The 18,330-nt window shown below is 42.8% G+C and overlaps 2 protein-coding genes across 4 annotated transcripts in view; one reads left to right on the forward strand and one right to left on the reverse strand.

The window, feature by feature from the left end:
• The window catches only part of sptan1 (spectrin alpha, non-erythrocytic 1), a 36,127-nt gene extending 26,082 nt beyond the window's left edge, over positions 1 to 10,045 (forward strand). For all 3 annotated transcript variants that reach the window (XM_073478593.1, XM_073478594.1, XM_073478595.1), the window contains 20 exons: positions 210 to 341; positions 1,363 to 1,500; positions 1,591 to 1,695; positions 1,862 to 2,070; positions 2,209 to 2,329; positions 2,708 to 2,829; positions 2,921 to 3,053; positions 3,166 to 3,264; positions 3,391 to 3,550; positions 4,044 to 4,120; positions 4,212 to 4,421; positions 4,570 to 4,866; positions 5,598 to 5,710; positions 6,222 to 6,239; positions 8,044 to 8,098; positions 8,657 to 8,853; positions 8,961 to 9,014; positions 9,103 to 9,249; positions 9,369 to 9,516; positions 9,601 to 10,045. In XM_073478593.1, coding sequence (XP_073334694.1) covers positions 210 to 341; positions 1,363 to 1,500; positions 1,591 to 1,695; positions 1,862 to 2,070; positions 2,209 to 2,329; positions 2,708 to 2,829; positions 2,921 to 3,053; positions 3,166 to 3,264; positions 3,391 to 3,550; positions 4,044 to 4,120; positions 4,212 to 4,421; positions 4,570 to 4,866; positions 5,598 to 5,710; positions 6,222 to 6,239; positions 8,044 to 8,098; positions 8,657 to 8,853; positions 8,961 to 9,014; positions 9,103 to 9,249; positions 9,369 to 9,516; positions 9,601 to 9,726 — 2,661 coding nt within the window. In that variant the 3' untranslated portion in view covers positions 9,727 to 10,045. The remainder of the gene's footprint in view (positions 1 to 209; positions 342 to 1,362; positions 1,501 to 1,590; positions 1,696 to 1,861; positions 2,071 to 2,208; positions 2,330 to 2,707; positions 2,830 to 2,920; positions 3,054 to 3,165; positions 3,265 to 3,390; positions 3,551 to 4,043; positions 4,121 to 4,211; positions 4,422 to 4,569; positions 4,867 to 5,597; positions 5,711 to 6,221; positions 6,240 to 8,043; positions 8,099 to 8,656; positions 8,854 to 8,960; positions 9,015 to 9,102; positions 9,250 to 9,368; positions 9,517 to 9,600) is intronic.
• dync2i2 (dynein 2 intermediate chain 2) lies at positions 10,033 to 15,710 on the reverse strand. The gene is made up of 9 exons (XM_073478602.1): positions 15,492 to 15,710; positions 14,762 to 15,022; positions 14,531 to 14,640; positions 14,243 to 14,400; positions 13,175 to 13,284; positions 12,720 to 12,890; positions 10,939 to 11,171; positions 10,671 to 10,828; positions 10,033 to 10,421 (listed from the first exon to the last, which is right to left on the reverse strand). The coding sequence occupies exons 1-9, from the start codon at positions 15,567 to 15,569 to the stop codon at positions 10,183 to 10,185; spliced, it is 1,518 nt and encodes a 505-aa protein (XP_073334703.1). The 5' UTR covers positions 15,570 to 15,710; the 3' UTR covers positions 10,033 to 10,182.
• Positions 15,711 to 18,330: the final 2,620 nt, after the last annotated feature.

Below are 18,330 nucleotides of genomic sequence, written 5' to 3' on the forward strand. Positions count from 1 at the left end.
GCCTCATTATGCTTTGGATAAAGGTTTGTTTATCATTAGTGGTCAAACTAATTGCTTAAGAATGCAAGGATGAAAGCTTTGCTAAGTGTTAAATGACTTCTCTCAATTTAAGGAGAGTTCTGAGCATTTACACCATAAACAGGATCCTGTCCACCCCGTGGTTCTCATTTTGTGTCCATGTTCCTTCCTGCCTCTTTGTGTGCTGTCAGAGTAAGCATCAGAAACATCAGGCATTTGAGGCTGAGCTACATGCCAACGCAGACCGAATCCGTGGAGTCATTGATACCGGCAACGCCCTGATCCAAAGAGGAGCTTGTGCCGGCAGTGAGGATGCAGTCAAGGTATATTCATCATGTGTGCATACTGTGAATGCTGTATAACAAAGTGCAAGTTTATTTTTAACCATACTACGAGGAACTTTTAACTGGTCTCATTTTGATACTGATGCCTCTATATGACCTACAGAAGGCCATCAGTGAGACGATTGACTGTTTCTAAATAGCTGTTATAATTATTCTTAATGCCTGTCACCAGGCCCGATTCCAACTTCTCCAGGTCAGATAAGTCATCAAATTAAAACAATCTTTTTATGGCGGAGTGCTGAAGATAATTGAGGAGTCTCACAGCTTGAGGAAAGATGCTGCTCTGTAGTCTGGTGGCATGGCACTAATACAAAGTTTACCATCGTCATCTTTTGTCTGAAGGGGCCACCAGAATCAACAAAAAATGAAAGTTCCTTGTAGTAGCTTTAAATATTCATTAAGTATTGGGTATTCAGCAGGCACATCAGATATGGCTCAACAGCAGAATTAGATTTACAGTCCAAAAAAAAAAAAAACAAGGGCAAAGAGTAAGGCATTACAGGTCAGGACAACAAATCTGTGACCAACCATGTAAGAGCTTGAGAAAGTTCAGGCTAGAGATAGGAGAGATGCTCGTAAAGCATATTGGAAACTGTACTGGGCCAGTATGGAGAAAATCCTACAAGGTAGAGTTGAACGGTTAATCATTTTGTGTTTTAATTTTAATTGAAAAATGTATTAATTATTAATTTCACCGGCTATAATATCATCTGCTGCTGGTGAATTTACTCTGGTTTAACTAGTTGATTCCTATGAATTGGCTGAACAACAAGAAGAACTTCACATCAATCCTCACATCAATTTCAGACAGGTAGTGAGTTGGTAGCTCTATAGTATATATGACAGCAACTGGTGAAGAAAATTAACGTGCCTGCTCCAAAGAAGGTTATGGTAATAAACCAAGGCCATTTAGCTCTCCAGAAGGTGGGTTAGGGTTAGTGTTTTTGTGTCAAAATAAGTCAAAAAAACTTTGTTCAAACATGACTCATCCATTCCTTAGGCACGCCTCAATGCTCTGGATGAACAGTGGCAGTTCCTTGTCAACAAATCTGCAGAAAAGAGCCAGAAACTCAAAGAGGCCAACAAGCAGCAGAACTTCAACACGGGCATCAAGGACTTCGACTTCTGGCTCTCTGAGGTGAGAAATTGCATTCAGAGAAGTGTGTAAAAACTCTGACACAGCAATGTCCAGCAGTTAATCTCAAGGTCTGACGCGTTTGTTTGTCAGGTGGAAGCTCTTCTTGCCTCTGAGGATTATGGCAAAGATCTGGCCTCAGTCAACAACCTGCTGAAGAAACACCAGCTTCTGGAGGCTGACATTTCTGCCCATGAGGTATGAAACTCATTATTACAAATGGCTCAGCTGTAATTCAGGGAACACACAATACCTTATTTCAGAACATTACTAAATATTTAGACTCATCACAAATAGGAAAAAAAAAGTTGGAACATTCATATATCACAGTGAGAGCCTCTGACCTCCTCTCGGCTCCCTGCAGGATCGTCTGAAAGATCTGAACGGCCAGGCTGACAGTCTGATGGCCAGCAACGCCTTCGACACATCACAGGTGAAGGACAAGCGCGATGCCGTCAACAGCCGCTTCACGAAGATCAAGAGCATGGCAGCTGGTCGCCGCGCTAAACTCAACGAGTCCCACCGTCTGCATCAGTTCTTCAGGGACCTGGATGATGAAGAATCTTGGATCAAGTAAGAGAGATCATGTAGTCATCTGCAAAGGAATCATGGTGGAGAGGGGATGAGATGATCTTTTCCTTTCTTCTATTGGGTTATTGAAAGACACACATAACTTAAACATCTTTTGTTTTCTGCCTTGACCCCACACAGAGAAAAGAAGCTGCTCGTAAGTTCGGAGGACTACGGACGTGATTTGACAGGAGTACAGAATTTGAGGAAGAAACACAAGAGGCTGGAGGCTGAGCTGGGAGCCCATGAGCCGGCCATTCAGGTAACAGACTCATCTATTGATCCACTGTGTATTGTTCAGTTAATTTAAATAGACCACAGAGTTTGTGTAAAGCAGGCTCTGAAGCTGGCTATCTACTTGTGTCCCTCTCAAGGCTTATACCTGTAAGAAAAAATGAATATACTGATGTACCATATTTCAAGTCCAGATATCAATGTTTATCATATTAAATGCTTTGTGGCCCCATCTGTCAACTGAATGAGGCTACAATAGCATAGCAGTATTATGAGTTGCAATATTTGGACTATTGTATAACTGACCTGGTATTAAAACTGTGTTAGTTGCATATGATCTCCTTAATATACTGGGAACTAGTTTATCTTTGGTTACCAGTGGTTACCATGTTGTGTGTGCTCTTAGTCGGTGCTGGATACTGGGAAGAAGCTGTCTGATGACAACACCATCGGCCAGGAGGAGATCCAGCAGAGGCTTGCCCAGTTTGTCGACCACTGGAAGGAACTCAAAGACTTATCTGGAGCAAGGTAAGCCAGCTGAATTTCACACAGCCTGCCAGGCAGACGCATAGATGGAAGTAGGTGTGTAAAAATTAACAACGTGTGTGTTTTCTCCCAGGGGACAGAGGCTGGAGGAGTCGCTGGAGTACCAGCAGTTTGTGGCGAACGTGGAAGAGGAAGAAGCTTGGATTAATGAGAAGTTGAATCTAGTGGGGAGTGAGGACTATGGAGATACGCTGGCTGCTGTGCAGGTGCTTTTTCTTCTAACAGCCCTCTGGGTTATAGAATAGTAAATTAAGTGTTTTTGAACTGTAAGAAGTGATGAGTTTTACTGAGTGTCAAGGAAACACTTCTCCTCAACAGGGTTTGCTGAAAAAGCATGAAGCATTTGAGACTGACTTCACTGTGCACAGGGACAGAGTCAACGATGTGTGTGCTAATGGAGAGGAGCTTATCAAGAAGGTACTACTTTAAAGCATCAAGAGAAAGTTTTTAAAAACACTAAAAAATTCATTGATGTTGATTTATGCAGTCGCAAGGCAACGGTCCTGATTATAATTTCCAATGGTTCTTCTGTGTTTCTAACAGAATAACCATCATGTGGACAACATCAGTGCCAAGATGTCGGCTCTGCGGGGCAAAGTGTCTGAGCTGGAGAGGGCAGCAGCTCAAAGGAAGGCCAAGCTGGATGAGAACTCCGCCTTCCTGCAGTTCAACTGGAAGGCTGACGTGGTGGAGTCCTGGATCTGTACGCACCTCTGTCTTCCTTTTCTATAAGAGCAATGTCATTCCAAAATAAGAGACTTCTATTGATTTTCTAAATACTGGAGCAACTGTGTGTTTCTAGAACTAGAGGGCTTCAATCCTCCACAGGCTAAAATCTTACTACTATAATACAATAGATTGTCATCAGTTGCAACGTCACACAGGTTTGTTGAAGTAGATATAGATGACATGATGTTCAGGACATTGATAATGAGCGATAATAAACAAAATCCAATGGAGACAGACACTTATCAGCCACATCTGGCAACATGTGCTGTAGCCAGAAATGAATCACATAATGGATGAATAAAATAGTTCCTACATGTATCTATTAAAGAGAAAGCAAGTAAGTCCATGTCTCCAAATATGAAACTATTCTTTTGCTAACTGTTGGGGAAGCCAGACCTGAGTGTAACTTAATTCAGTGTGTCTTTATCTCCATCTCTTCTGAACCTGTGGATGTGCTTTGTATTTAGGTGAGAAAGAGAACAGCCTGAAGACTGATGACTATGGCAGAGACCTGTCCTCTGTGCAGACTCTGCTCACCAAGCAGGTACTCCATCCTCTGAAATGATGTTCGACCTTTCCTTGGTACTTGTTACTCTTTCCGTTGACAAAAATCATTTGTCTGTATCTGTCTGCAGGAGACATTTGATGCTGGTCTCCAGGCCTTCCAGCAGGAGGGTATCACCAACATTACAGCTCTCAAGGACCAGCTGCTGGCTGCCAAGCACGTCCAATCAAAAGCCATCGAAGCTCGTCACGCTGCCTTGATGAAGCGCTGGAACCAGCTGCTGTCCAACTCAACAGCTCGCAAGAAGAAGCTTCTGGAGGCTCAGGAGCACTTCAGAAAGGTAAATAGGCTGGTAATGCATCCTGTGGTGAAGCGATTTTGTCCAAAATCAAAGCTTGAATACAGCTGAAGCATTTTAACAAACCTCAGGCAATATCAAGTCAATTGGAATTGTTTTAAGGATCGTATCTTCTTCACACCCACTCCAGGTTGAGGACTTATTCCTGACATTTGCCAAGAAAGCATCAGCCTTCAACAGCTGGTTTGAGAACGCAGAGGAGGATCTGACAGACCCAGTGAGGTGCAACTCTCTGGAGGAGATCCGGGCGCTGCGTGAGGCCCACGAGGCCTTCCGCTCCTCGCTGAGCTCGGCTCAGGCCGATTTCAACCAGCTGGCCGAGCTGGACAATCACATTAAGAGCTACCAGGTGGTGTCCAACCCCTACACCTGGTTCACAATGGAGGCCCTGGAGGAAACGTGGGGGAACCTGCAGAAGATCATCAAGGTCTCCACATTAAAGACTAGATACACATGCACACATATTTATTCTTATTTACAGATGCAGTCTGCTTTCTCCTGTAAGCCAAATGCATCTTTCACCTCCAGCCAACATCCCTGTACCTCAATGTGTTTTAGCCCCATACATATGTCATTTACAGTTAGCAAGGATTTTTTTGGTCAATAAATGTCACTTTCTACAGTATGGGACATTTGTATCATGTATACTACAGGCTCAATTGAGATTTCCATGTCTTTTTTGATTATAAAGCGGGTCTAGGAGCTATATAAATACTGTGAAAGTATCAGAACACTCAAGCCATAGAGAAATGCACACAGCCCGCACTCAGAAACAGTGCCTTTTTAAATGTATTGTCAGCACTTCCATAAGGTTGTGATGTCTCACTACACAGTATGGCCGTGGTTACGAAAAAACAGCCAGAGCTGGTGAGGAAATTGCAATGCTTGCTCAGGCCTGTGAGAGCTGACCAATCAGAGCAGACTGGGCTTTTTGGGAGGGGGCCCCTAAAGAGACAGGCACTGAAATGGAGCATTCAGATAGAGGGTGAATAGAGTATGAGATTAATCATGTGTTTTTTGGAAAATAAAGCATGTCAACGTTTTCCAGTAACCTTCCGGGAGTTTTAGATGTTTACTGTATATATCCAGAAGTTGCAACTAGTTTTCAGTGTATTTGACCCTGCTGCTGTCTCTGTCTTTCTGTCTGTAAATGTGTAGGAGCGAGAGCTGGAGCTGCAGAAGGAGCAAAGGAGGCAGGAGGAAAATGACAAGTTGCGCCAGGAGTTTGCACAGCACGCAAACGCTTTCCACCAGTGGCTGCAGGAGACGAGGTAGAGGACATGTTCTTTGTAGCTGAACCTTTACACATCTGGGCTAAAGGCTTTACAGTCTATCTCTATAAAGAAGAGCTGATATCCGTGTCATACATCAACATTTCCACCCAGCATGAATGTGTGTTTTTAAAGATAAAAATGTCTCAGCTGTGTGATAGTCACATATTACCTGTTGACTTACTAGGTTATGACAAAGGCGTGTGACAGGGCTTTCTGCAGTGTTTGTCTTCCTGTAAAGCCGCTGGATAAGCTCAGCATGCTCACTGGTGAAGTGTTTGCTCTCTTGCACAAACGTGACATTTGAACACTCCGTTCTCAGTCTCAAAGCAAAGCTGTCAAACACATTCACCACTGACCACACTGGTGTTTAGCCTGTCATGTTTTATGAGTTGTTTGCAATGATTGTTGCGTCATTACCTCATATTAACGTGTATTTGTTTCTCCCCCCCTCTCTCTCCTTCCTCTTGGCTGCTTCCTCGCTGGTGCTTGGGATTACTGTGCTCATCAGGACCTATCTTCTGGATGGGTTAATATCTCTTTTTTTATGTGTGTGTGGTTGTGAGTATGATGTGATGATGAAGGCAAGTCTGTGATGACAAAGGTGGGCGTTGATTTGAAATGGTCACACTTATGCTGCTTTTCCACCAACATTAGCGGGTCTACGCGTGTTTTTTAAACGCAGGTACACCCGCTAAAAATCGCGTATTGACCCCATTCCCACTTCCCGCAGGCAAGGCTGTGATTTTATCTGAAGCGTTACGTTGTATGTCACAAATACGCCGGAAACAGTTGTAATAGAAAAGAAAGCAACAATAGACCCATTGTGAAAGAAGTGTCTGTAAAATGGTGGATAAATTATTTTGAGCGTCACAACCCCCGAAAAAATGACCTGTTTCATTATTACAATTTGCGCCATTTGGTCCAATTACATTTGCAAAGTCTAGAAGAGCCGCACGATTAAATTATTTTATCTCAATTCAAGTTAGCCGGGCGCTAAAGTGGAAGTTAGCCAGCTTGGTCTGCGATCCAGGTATTTTCATCACCGGGAAGTCGAGCTTTTTTGGCTTCTACACACCACTGAGCAGCTTTCATAGGAATGAACGGGGCTCCACCTCCAACACTGTGTCCAGTAATAAAATGTCCTTGAATAGACCACATCCCAAATTCCTTCCTTATTTACGCACCACCACCGGATGTTGATGACGAGTCATCACTTCTCGCGGCGGCATTTAGTATGTTTATCCGGGTCTTGCGTTAAGATCAAAGCCGAGCCGAGGTTAAAAAAACACAGGATCTAAGCAGGTTTAAGTGGGATTTTTGACCAGTGGAAAAGGGGTATTACAGGACCGGTCTATAACATGTTCCCCTTATTTCTTCTTGATGTAGATGATTACTTTCTGACATATTCCCTGTGTTGTTGCTCCGTTTTCTTGTCTGATGTTTAATCTCTGGTCCTTCCTCCTTCCCCATCCTCTCTTTGAATAGCATAGCCTATCGACGGGTTATCTGTGTCTATCAATACCAAGTTGCTGATGATCTTTCTGGAAGGTCAACCTCTTTCAAGCCTTGCTCTATTTTCTTTTGCTTATTCTGACACACATAGTGCCGTCAGGGCTGTGTGACCTCATGCACTTCAATCTAAAAACACCATGTTGGTATCTGGTGTGCTCAGTACCTTCCTGCTATACTAACATTCACCCGGTCCTCAGACTCAAGAGCACCAGGCTGCAGTCAGCACTGCTTTAACCAGTGGACTGGCTAGTTGTCACCTTGTTACTGTATGCACCTCAGGGATGGAAACTGCTCATTATTGGCTTCCATTGTACATAAACACACACTCTGAACAGTGCAATTGGAGTAATTAAAGAAAATGTAGTGTAATCTGGTCCCATTGGGTCACTGTGGGTTATATGTCAGCTTGTGTGCAGGTTGCACTATTCATCCTCTGTAACAGAAAACTGACTTTCATATTCATGAAGTACTAATGCACTGCTGCAGTTTCCACCTCTGTGTCCAGTAGCCCTTGCCTTGCATGGTTTGGGTTACCAGTAGATTCTTGGCATGAATGCAGCTCCACTCTGTGGCAGTAAAGACAGCAAATGGGTCCACCTTCGAATGTGAAGATATTTAGTCACAATAGTGACATGCCAAATTTTACACCCATGAACTTTCACCTTCAAACACTCCATTTAATTTTGGTTCAGAAAGGTTTGGTGGAAATACTGGATGTAGAGGATGTGAGTCTTCCTAACAGTGTGTGTCAGAGTGAATGCAGTAGTTTTACCAGACTCTGCTGGTTCTTTTCTAATATTAGTTTTTGTTGGTGTCAGGTCATGTATGGTGGAAGAGTCTGGTACCCTGGAGTCCCAACTGGAGGCCACCAAGGTAAATATCACTCACCGTTGCAAATGACTACATGTTAACTAGGGATATATTCCCCGGCCTAAGAAGGTGACAGTATGCAGTTGGTGTAAGATCCTCTAATAAACACAGAGAAAGAGAAGTGCAGTGCGGGTTGAGCCCTGCAGTGTACACTGGAGAGTCAAACATGTCGTCACCGGTAGCTCGGAGGCAGACAACAGGGTTGTAATTTGCAATAAAAAACTGTACCATAAGGGTTCAGAGAGAGGGAAAAGTCTGCATTTTAACCCAACAAACTTTATTAGAGATGTGAATTATTAAATCATCCATCTTTGTTCACTACATCTTAGTCTTATCGGCAAGGAAAAGCTCTTGGTATCAGCTAGAAGAAAGTCCATATCATGCATCGCTAAACACTGCTAGAGATGTGTCAGAGTAAAAGAGTAAAAGAAGTATTACTTTCCCAGTGGACAAGTAGTCCAAAAACAAGTTCTTGTTAGCTGAATTCTGAGTTGAGGTATAGGCTGGACACCATGTGACACATTGTTGATGTGTTTTGTGTGTTTGTTTGTGTGTGTGTAGCGTAAGCACCAGGAAATCCGGGCTATGCGCAGCCAGTTAAAGAAGATTGAAGACCTGGGTGCAGCTATGGAGGAAGCGCTTATCTTGGACAACAAGTACACAGAGCACAGTACAGTGGGCCTGGCCCAGCAGTGGGACCAACTAGACCAATTGGGAATGAGAATGCAGCACAACCTGGAGCAACAAATACAGGCCAGGTACACACCAACATGGAATCCCTGGAATTCAGACACCCCTAAGGTTGCAAATTTAAGGCAGTGTTGATACTGCATTGTGCTCATGTTCCTCCATCTTTCTCTTCCAGGAACACCACTGGAGTGACAGAGGAGGCTCTGAAGGAGTTCAGCATGATGTTCAAGTGAGTGTCTCTGACCTGACTTCATCATGACATATTACTGTGTCTGATCTGACAAGTCACATCCTCATCTACACCTGTTGATTTGCAGGCATTTCGACAAGGAGAAGTCTGGCCGTCTAAACCACCAAGAGTTCAAGTCATGTCTACGCTCGCTGGGCTACGACCTGCCCATGGTGGAAGAAGGCGAACCAGATCCTGAGTTTGAGTCCATACTGGATACTGTTGATCCCAACAGGTCCGTCACATGTTTAATAAATGACTTTATTAGGGGTGTTAAGTGTCAGCAGTATGGCTGTATGGTATTTTGAATACTGTTGTGTTTGCTGCCTAACTATGAGGAATGTGTTGTTGCAGGGATGGCAACGTGTCGTTGCAGGAGTACATGGCATTCATGATCAGCCGCGAGACAGAGAACGTCAAGTCCAGTGAGGAGATAGAGAGCGCCTTCCGAGCTCTGAGCACTGAGAACAAACCCTACGTCACTAAAGAAGAGCTCTACCAGGTCAGATGTGTTCACTGCTCACTCTGGATTCAGTCTGATTGTCGAGTCTTCGTGGAGGTCTAACTGTCTTCTTCTCCCTTTCAGAACCTGACCAAGGAGCAGGCAGATTACTGCCTCTCACACATGAAGCCCTTCCTCGACAGCAAGGGCCGCGAGCTGCCGACAGCTTTCGACTTTGTCGAATTCACCCGCTCGCTCTTTGTCAACTGATCCCTCGCCCACCAGTGACCAATCGGGATGCGTTTTCCCACACACACTTCAACACGAACACATGGCTGAAACTGCATGATTGTAACACTAGGAATACTCACTATTAACAACTATCTGTACTATTTATCTCGCTCTACCCTTAACTCTTCGTGCTTCTCATGATAGCATAGTGAATCTGTCTGCATTTGAATGTGATTGTTTTAGCTGTTTTAGCTTGTGCTTCTGATGAATTTAACAACCTTATAGTAACAATAATGTTGTAACAACACCTGAACAACTGCAGTGTGCTTTAATAAACGCTACTGGTTAGAACTGGAAACCAATACTCTGTTGTTTTAATTCCACTTCCACAATTTAATGACTGTTTTGTAGTTCTTTGACATGTGAGCATGAAAAAAAAAAATCACAAAAATTAGAGATATGAAGCAGACTTCAACTGTCCCAGGGTAGTATGTCTCATCCCACCACCTGATTGGCTATCTGCTCCAGCTGGCTGCTCTCTCTGGGTTTCTGCTCCATCAAATCTCCGCTGAGCTGCCAAACACCAACTGTCCCATCTGTCCTCCCCACTGCTAAGAGGTTAGGGTTCTGACAGTTGAAGGCCAAAGAAGTAGCAGCTTGGCCCACACCTCCCGGCTCGATGGTAGCTGCTGGCCTCAGGGACCTGCGGCCCAGGTCGAATATCTGCACATCACCTAGAGAGAGAGAGACATGGTGTGAGAGTCAAGAAGGATACCTCTGTCTGCATCCTCACGTACTAATGGTCCAGTTACACAGCACAACATATCATGCTGTGTTGTAGATATCAGGTTGGGAGCTCTTAATAGAACAACACATCACACTTAATTATTTGAAAGATATGAATCAGAGCAGTATATAGTATATACTATAAAAACATGGCCTAACACCAAATTAAGTGTATCTACAATGTTCTCATGTTGTACCTTGTCCGGTGGCTGCAGCAAACACCAGTGGTCTGGTTGGTGACCACTGCACCTGGAACACGTAGGAGTCTGAAACCCTGAGAGAGAGCAGCGGGTTCGCCTGCAAGAGAGAGTGGATGTGGGCCAGACCATCGGTCCCTGCACTCACAAACAGGTTCCTGCAGGCAACAAGAGACACATGTCAGGACAGTGTCACTGTTTCTGTCACCTGTAACGTGTCTGCTGATCACTCCAGTAATGATCATGTGTGGGTGAGCAGAGCTGTGACCTGTGAAAAGGTGAGCAGTGTACGGAGTGGACAGGGCCACTGCGAGGCCTAAATGAGAAGACTGCCGGGGCTCTCAGTGTCACACTGTGGCCTTCGGAGGGCGCTGCAGCCGGTGTCTGGGTTGAGAAGGAACATCTGAGCAGCAGGCCACCCTCGGAGCCCACCAGGAAGGTGTCGGAGTCCCAGGGAGACAAGGCCAGGGAGGTGACACCCACAGTGCTGCTGCCTCGGGCCTATGGGCAACACAAAGCTACACGTGTTATTCACTCTATATCTGTGCTGTTATCAAATAATTCCATTCATTAAAATAAAGACGATCACTCTTCACCTAATAAGCATTCACAGTCCATGTGAACGTGACCTGTGTGTGTGTGTGTGTGTGTGTGTGTGTGTGTGTGTGTGTGTGTGTGTGTGTGTGTGTATGAACAGAATACCCTCCATTCACCTGAATGCTCTGGCTCTATTTTCTCCATGTGAAGTAGCCATAGAAAACACACAGTGGTTAACCCAGATATGACTGGCAGGCAAAAAGCTCTGACTGAAACTGTTTCTGAGGCACTAGTGATCGCTTCATGGTTAAAAAAAACAAACATATCAACAGTTATCTTTGTATACCTGTACTCAGACAGAGTACAGTTTTCCCACTCACTGCTCATAACATGCTCATTACAGCATGTTACTGACTGACCGGAGTCTCTGTGCTCTCTCGTCTCGCAGTTCCCATGGATGGTGGTTGGCCCTGCTGTTGTGGCCCTGCTCGACTCCTATTTTTATTGTTACTATTATTATTATCATACTTTTAGTATTATTAGTATTCATATTTCAATTTCAATTGATATTTCAATTATTATGGTCTTGCTTTTCTAGTCTACCGACAGCTCAAGGCGCTTTACAATACTTGGCACATTCACCCAATTCACACACACATTCATACACTGATGGCAGAGGCTGCCATGCAAGGTGCCAACTGCTCATCAGGAGCAATTTGGGGTTCAGTATCTTGCTCAAGGACACTTCGACAAACAAATAAAGATTGATTGATCGATTTTACTGAAACATAAATTAATTGAGTAGCTCCGTCTCAGTCCAGTGACTTCTTCCGTCAGTCCACAGCCATGCTAGCAGCTCTGTGAGGTAGTGTTTTCAGCTAAATGCTAACATCCTCACAATGACAAAGCAGCATCAACAACAACCTTATAATGATTTACAATCAAGCAATTAATATTTCAGACAGGGAGCCAGTAATATCACATTGTTGTCCTGTTCTTAAGAAATTAAATATGTTAAGTTTTTTTTATCATTTAACCAGATTTGCTGACCTGGTTGCACTAAGTGACACGTGGAGATAAAGTAGTTAAGATGCCTTTAGATGAATCCTCATTTGGACAAACTGCTTTTTTTTCTTTTTCATTTTAAACTCTTCTTTCACAGTTTTTAAAATTGTATTACAGTTTGTGTCTTGTTCTGTCTGTATTTTCTTTCATTTTCATTTCATTGTCTTTTCTTTCATATTTATTAATGAGTTTGGACATTCTTCAAGCCATGCTGCTAAAATGAAGAGATGAACCCCCTAGAGTTTTTTTGTTCCTTTTAACATCATTTTGATAAAGTTCCTGCATTTACAGTCATATGCCATCAAAACACTTTTCATTTTTATGCATGTAAAGTAAACAGTGAATGATCCTGAATCCTCCCTGGACAATCATTTGAAACGTAACAACTGTAACTGGAGTCTCATCTTGTCACCTGTTCAAGGATTTTGATTTCCACCTGAGGCTCACCTTGAAGCTAGTGCAGCTGCTGTGGGGAACCTGCTGTCGTACCAAAGCATAGGCATCAATCAGGACCAACCTGCCCTGGTCTGAGTCCATGGTCCACAGCAGCACCCTTCCTCCTGAACTTGCACTCAGCACCCCAAATTCTCCTTTCTTCTGCAGGGGCACCCAGGCGACCTACACACACACCGTACACAGAGGACACACGGTTGAAGTGTTGCAGACAAGTTCTTTATTCGTCTTCTCTCCACAGTAACAAAATGTTTCATGATGACAGACAGCAGCATACAACAGCACCCTTATTCTTGCAGCTGAGCTCAACACAAGGTGTATCTCCAGACACTAATGCTCAACACTGGAATCAAACAGGCCAAGTATGGTATCAAGTATCAGTAGTGATCCATGCTGATTGGAAAATAGCAGTGTTTGAATAGAAAGCAAAACAGATTGTGCTGACTCACCTGATAAACAGGCTCTCTGTGGCTGTCTGCTGACATCCCACTTTGAACCAGTATAGGGTCCTGAGTCTGACTGGTGTCCCACACCACTACCTCTCCACTGTACAGACCCCCTGCAGCCACAGCCACAGCAACACACACACACACACAGCTCTGCTCAGTGTGATTGCAGAGACAGGCACAGACCTCAGTGAAACACAGTTAAAACAGGTTATTCTGAGCTCCACTGATTTTTACAAGATCAGTAGTTTTAATGATGACAGATGAGTTATTTAAACTCAATAAATGTGTTTGTAATGCTATCATATACAAAGAATTATAAGAAACTCAAAGTATTCATTAACGTGTCTACAAACAATTGACAGGTTTCTTATAACTGCCTTATAATCCAACAATAAACATGTTTATTATGCTATTATTTACACATATTTAGTCATATTACTGTTAATGAGCATCTTATAAGAACTTAAATGGGCTTTATCACCAATGAACACTTATTGCAAGGACCTTAGAGAAGAAATTCAAACTGAGAATTTAAATATTTTCGATATTAACGAGGTAATTATACAAATTCAGAAATAAGTATTTTATCATAAGTGAATAAACAAGCTGTTCTCAGAGGAAAAAAAGGTCCCAGAACACTGTTTGAAGCTAGAAAGGTGGCAGGGTCCGCCACATATAAACAAAGTAAAACTGTATAAATTGTGTTGTCCTTTAAGGTCAGTTTGTTTATTCAGTCATGAAAACAAAGAGAGTTTGATTATTTAGTTTGTTTAGGCAGAAAAAAAAAATCAGCCAATGAAGATCTTTCTCTGCTCATTAACATTTCTTCACCTAAACTATAGAATGCTCCTTTAATATGAAACAATACCAGAAGTATTAGAAATGTAATCTGCTGACAATTAAAATCTTCTCTTTTCCTCAGGTCGACAACACAACATGTTTAATTACTTTAAAAAACCTGAAGTTTAGTTGAGATGTTTGTATCCAAGTTGGTCTGATCCAGGGTTGTAAGCTTGCAGAAAGAGTCTGTAATCAGTTTGTGATGTGACACACAGACGAGCGATGTACCTGCAATGAGGGCGGGCTGGTTGGGGTGACAACTCAGAGCGGTGACTGCAGTGGGAGCATCGATGACCAGATCAGCTTGTTTGGGGTTCAGGCCTCGACGGTCCAGGTTCCACGTGCAGACATATGACCTCTCGGTGCTCCAGTCTCCATCATCGATCCTGCCCATCAAAAGCACACACTCACAAATATGAACCACACTGACCACATGATGACAAAAGGAAAGCTTCTACAACACTTGTTGATGTTTCTTGTTAATTATTGTTAACAACAGGTGAAACACTGACATACCGTCCGTAGGCACAGGCGATAACTGCACCTGTACAACTCCAGGACACACTGGTTACATGAAGGCCTCTCTCTAGAGCGCTGGGATGTTGAAGGCGATGGAGGCATGAAACCTACAATACAAAAAAAGAACTATCCATGAAGAGTCTGTGTCCACAAAACTGCTGCAAAATATTGAAACTATTGGCTTACAAAGCTGGCACCATTTTTGTTGGATTCATTGGTTCTGCTTACCAGATTACTGTGATCTTCCCAGTTCACCTGGAACCCATCGAAAGCATGACTCTTGGCATTTCTCACCAGCTCTCTGATGACCCTGTCCTCGACCCGCTGCAGGAAGTCCTTCAGGCCAGGGGGCTCCGGCTCGTTGTGGCTCTGTTGAAGGAGCTGCTCTGTAGCCTGGTGCCTTGGCTCCGTTTGGGTACCGGTGATGGTAGTCGACACTGTCTGGACCTCTGCCTCAGCACTGTGCACCGCTTTGGTCTGACAGCCTCTCTGAAATGCCAGCAAATAAAGGCCCATTTACCCATAGGGGCACTATGTAATTTTAAGGAAGAAATTATAATCAGAAGAGAAAGATCTTCATTGACTGAATGCATAAACAAACTCTAGCTTTCATGACTGAATAAACTGAATAAACAATCTGACCTTAAAGGACAACACAATACTGTTTTAAATAAACTGACAAGAAATTAGTGTAAGTCTATCCTGGTGTGTGCTGGAATATTGATTTTTGTTACAACACTTTTACTTTGTTTATATGTGGCGGACCCTGCCATTTTTCTTGCTTCAAACAGTATTCTGTGACCTTATTTTCCTCTGAGAACAGCTTGTTTATTCACTAATGTAAAAATACATATTTCAAAGTACTGTTTCTGTAATCTTTTCAACAAGAACATTTCACACTGTGATTCATGCTAACAGCAATTTGAGAGCTAAAGTTCACACTGTTGTTCAAACATACCGACTCCTGCGCCGACTGCTGAGATTTCCTCCACTGAGACTGGATACTCACTGAGTCCAGGGCTTCGTCCGTAAACATGCTAACATTAATGGACGTGTTTGCTCAGGCAAATTGGCGTTAACTCCCTTCAGAGGGGTTTGACAGAATAGTGGCTGCGTGGCACCATTCACACAGCTAGCTTGGTTAGTTAGCTGGTGTCTCAGCCAAGCTAGCATTATTAATGCTGGAGCCTGTCTCCACGAAGCTAGCGTTACCTTGGTTACGGAGAGAAAGTCCAGATGCAAGAGAGATATCCCCTCTTCACTTCCGCTTTGTCTCTTTCTCTTTTTAGAGGTTACTTGTTTTTTCCCAGATGAACGTCCTAGTTTTTCTTTCAAAATAAAACGTCAACAACACACGAATATCTGTTTCCACCATATGTACAATATAGCTAATATTATGCAATAATAATGTCAATTAGATATATTGTGGACGCATCTGTAGGCTACTTCCTGTCAGGCCCCCCTGGAGACGTGCCTGTAGTATGGCCTCCTCTACATAGGTCATATGTTTCATGTAAGACACATAAGCCAAGGGACTAAAGCCCACCGGAGCACAGCTCTCCTTCATCGTCAGCAGCGTTGCCAACTCTTCAATGTATTACTTGAAACAGCCGCTTTCAGTCACTGTCACACTGACCAATCAAAGGGAGAATGGCGGCTCCTTTTCTTTGACTTTACTAAACAGCCGTGGTCGCCACAAAGCGGCAGCGGGCATACAAACACACGAACACATTTATTGTATTAAGCTGATCTTGTAGTCCAATTTGAGATATATGTCTGTGCTATTAGTAACTAATTCAATAGAGATTCATGTAATTCAGTGTCTGGTATTTGGAAAAATCAACAGCTACATCTCTTTCCAGAAACAGCCACTGTTGCTGTAGACAATCCACAGAACAGTTTCCACAGCAGCTTTCACTGAAACTCTCTGTAGAAGAAATACTCTCTATTCATTCATGAGACAAGGGCTCCCCCTCAGAAATGACACTTAACCCCTGCTGGTGAAGTCTGGACTTGTTCCTGTTACTAATTATTGCTCTCCTATTTATCATCATTCTGTTATTATCCCATTACTAATAGAATCTGAACCGGGCCTTGTGCAGTAAAACAACAGTCTCTGTTTATCCCAAAATCCACCTGCTTCTGAATGATCTTCTCCTGTCTTATCAAACACAATGTCATGACAAAGGCAGAGAAGGCCTCTACCGAGAGCCCAGTCTGTTTTCTATTTTTCTTCATGACCATATGTGATGGCTGCCGCCTATTGGTGGGAGAACTACATGACATGCTATATTTCAAGAACATGTTAGAGGTAGAGGCAGGTGGGAAATGACACCCATTGTCTATTACACCCTCTTTTAAGTCCAAGGTCCTGTTGAGCAGTTAGTTAAGTAGTTACTTACATTAAGTTACATTTACACAAGAGTCAATGTGTGCGTGTCTGTCTTCACAGCAGGACTTTATATTGCTCTCATATCAAGCCAACCTAGTGCTACATCTCTAGAGCAATGATCCTAAACTAGCCTCACAGCAACAACTAATTAAAAAAAAAAAAAAAAAGATAAAGAAAAAAAGATAAATAATGAGATTAGTATCACTGGACCCACAGCAGCATGTCCAGTCAAGCCTATTGAAACATGAACTGACGGGATAGTTTGGTTTGCTCAAAGCTCATATTTTAAGGTGTTTAAGTTGATACCATTTTGTCCTTGCTGATAAAGATACCTGAACGCTGTGTATCGGCCAATACAGAGTACCAATCTGATACCAGTCCATTAGAAATATATATTGATTTCTTACAGCTGTATACTACTAACCCTGTATGGGTGTTATGATATGGATGTGACTGATGGCTTGGCATTTATGGACATTGGAAACTTGTGCAGTATAAAATCTGATCTGGTATCTGACAGGTATACAGGAAACTGCTGGAAACTAGCATGATCCTGTTTCTGCTAGCTCATGTGGTGATGGATCTGTGTGTTCTATCAGGCATTTCCAATACTGGCAACAGAACAACACTGAAATAAAATTCTCTCCAATTGTCCACATTATGTCACTGGGGGTGGGAAATAAAATCTATATGCCGATACATCAAATCACTTCCTCTTGCTTTACGATTATTGATACACAGGTGCCAAATATTGATATTTTTAAAAATATTATTAAAACATGAAGGTGCTCTACGAAACAGACCCCCTGACTTACCAGTCACTACTTCATGACCCCTTGAGGTGTAAACTTCTTGTAGTCAGTGTGTGTGTGTGACAAAGATGCCACAAGACTATGCACTAATTTATATACCGTCTTAAATTCATGTCTGATTTTGTGAAACTGACACCACAATGCAGTGGTGGTGGTTCCTGCACTTTGCCTTTTTAGGGGTGTTTTGTATTTTTCAGTTACATGTATCATTAGATATGTTGTAATGTGTAATCTCTGTATCGTGATAATATAGAGGTGAAGTCTCTCCCCTTCCAGTGGACACCCATAGTACAGTAGTTAATAGGGAGAGATAAATCGTTCTCGTGCCATGAACTACACACATTTGTTAATGTAAAAGATAATTTTTCAACTCGAGAAAGTACGTCATGAAGTCATGAGGTGACAGCCATGTTGGCATTGGTAACCTGTATTTAAAGGGATGCTGTAGTTCACAGAGCAGTTTTACACAAAACTTAGATATTTTACCATCTTTGCAACAAACTGGGATTTCTCAACCTGCAAATGCATCTTTTAAATCCATCTAATTCATGGCACAACTCAAACATGATCAAAATGTATTGGTCTCACACCAT

Source organism: Pagrus major, chromosome 12, assembly GCF_040436345.1.
Source record: "Pagrus major chromosome 12, Pma_NU_1.0".
Lineage (NCBI taxonomy): Eukaryota > Metazoa > Chordata > Actinopteri > Spariformes > Sparidae > Pagrus > Pagrus major.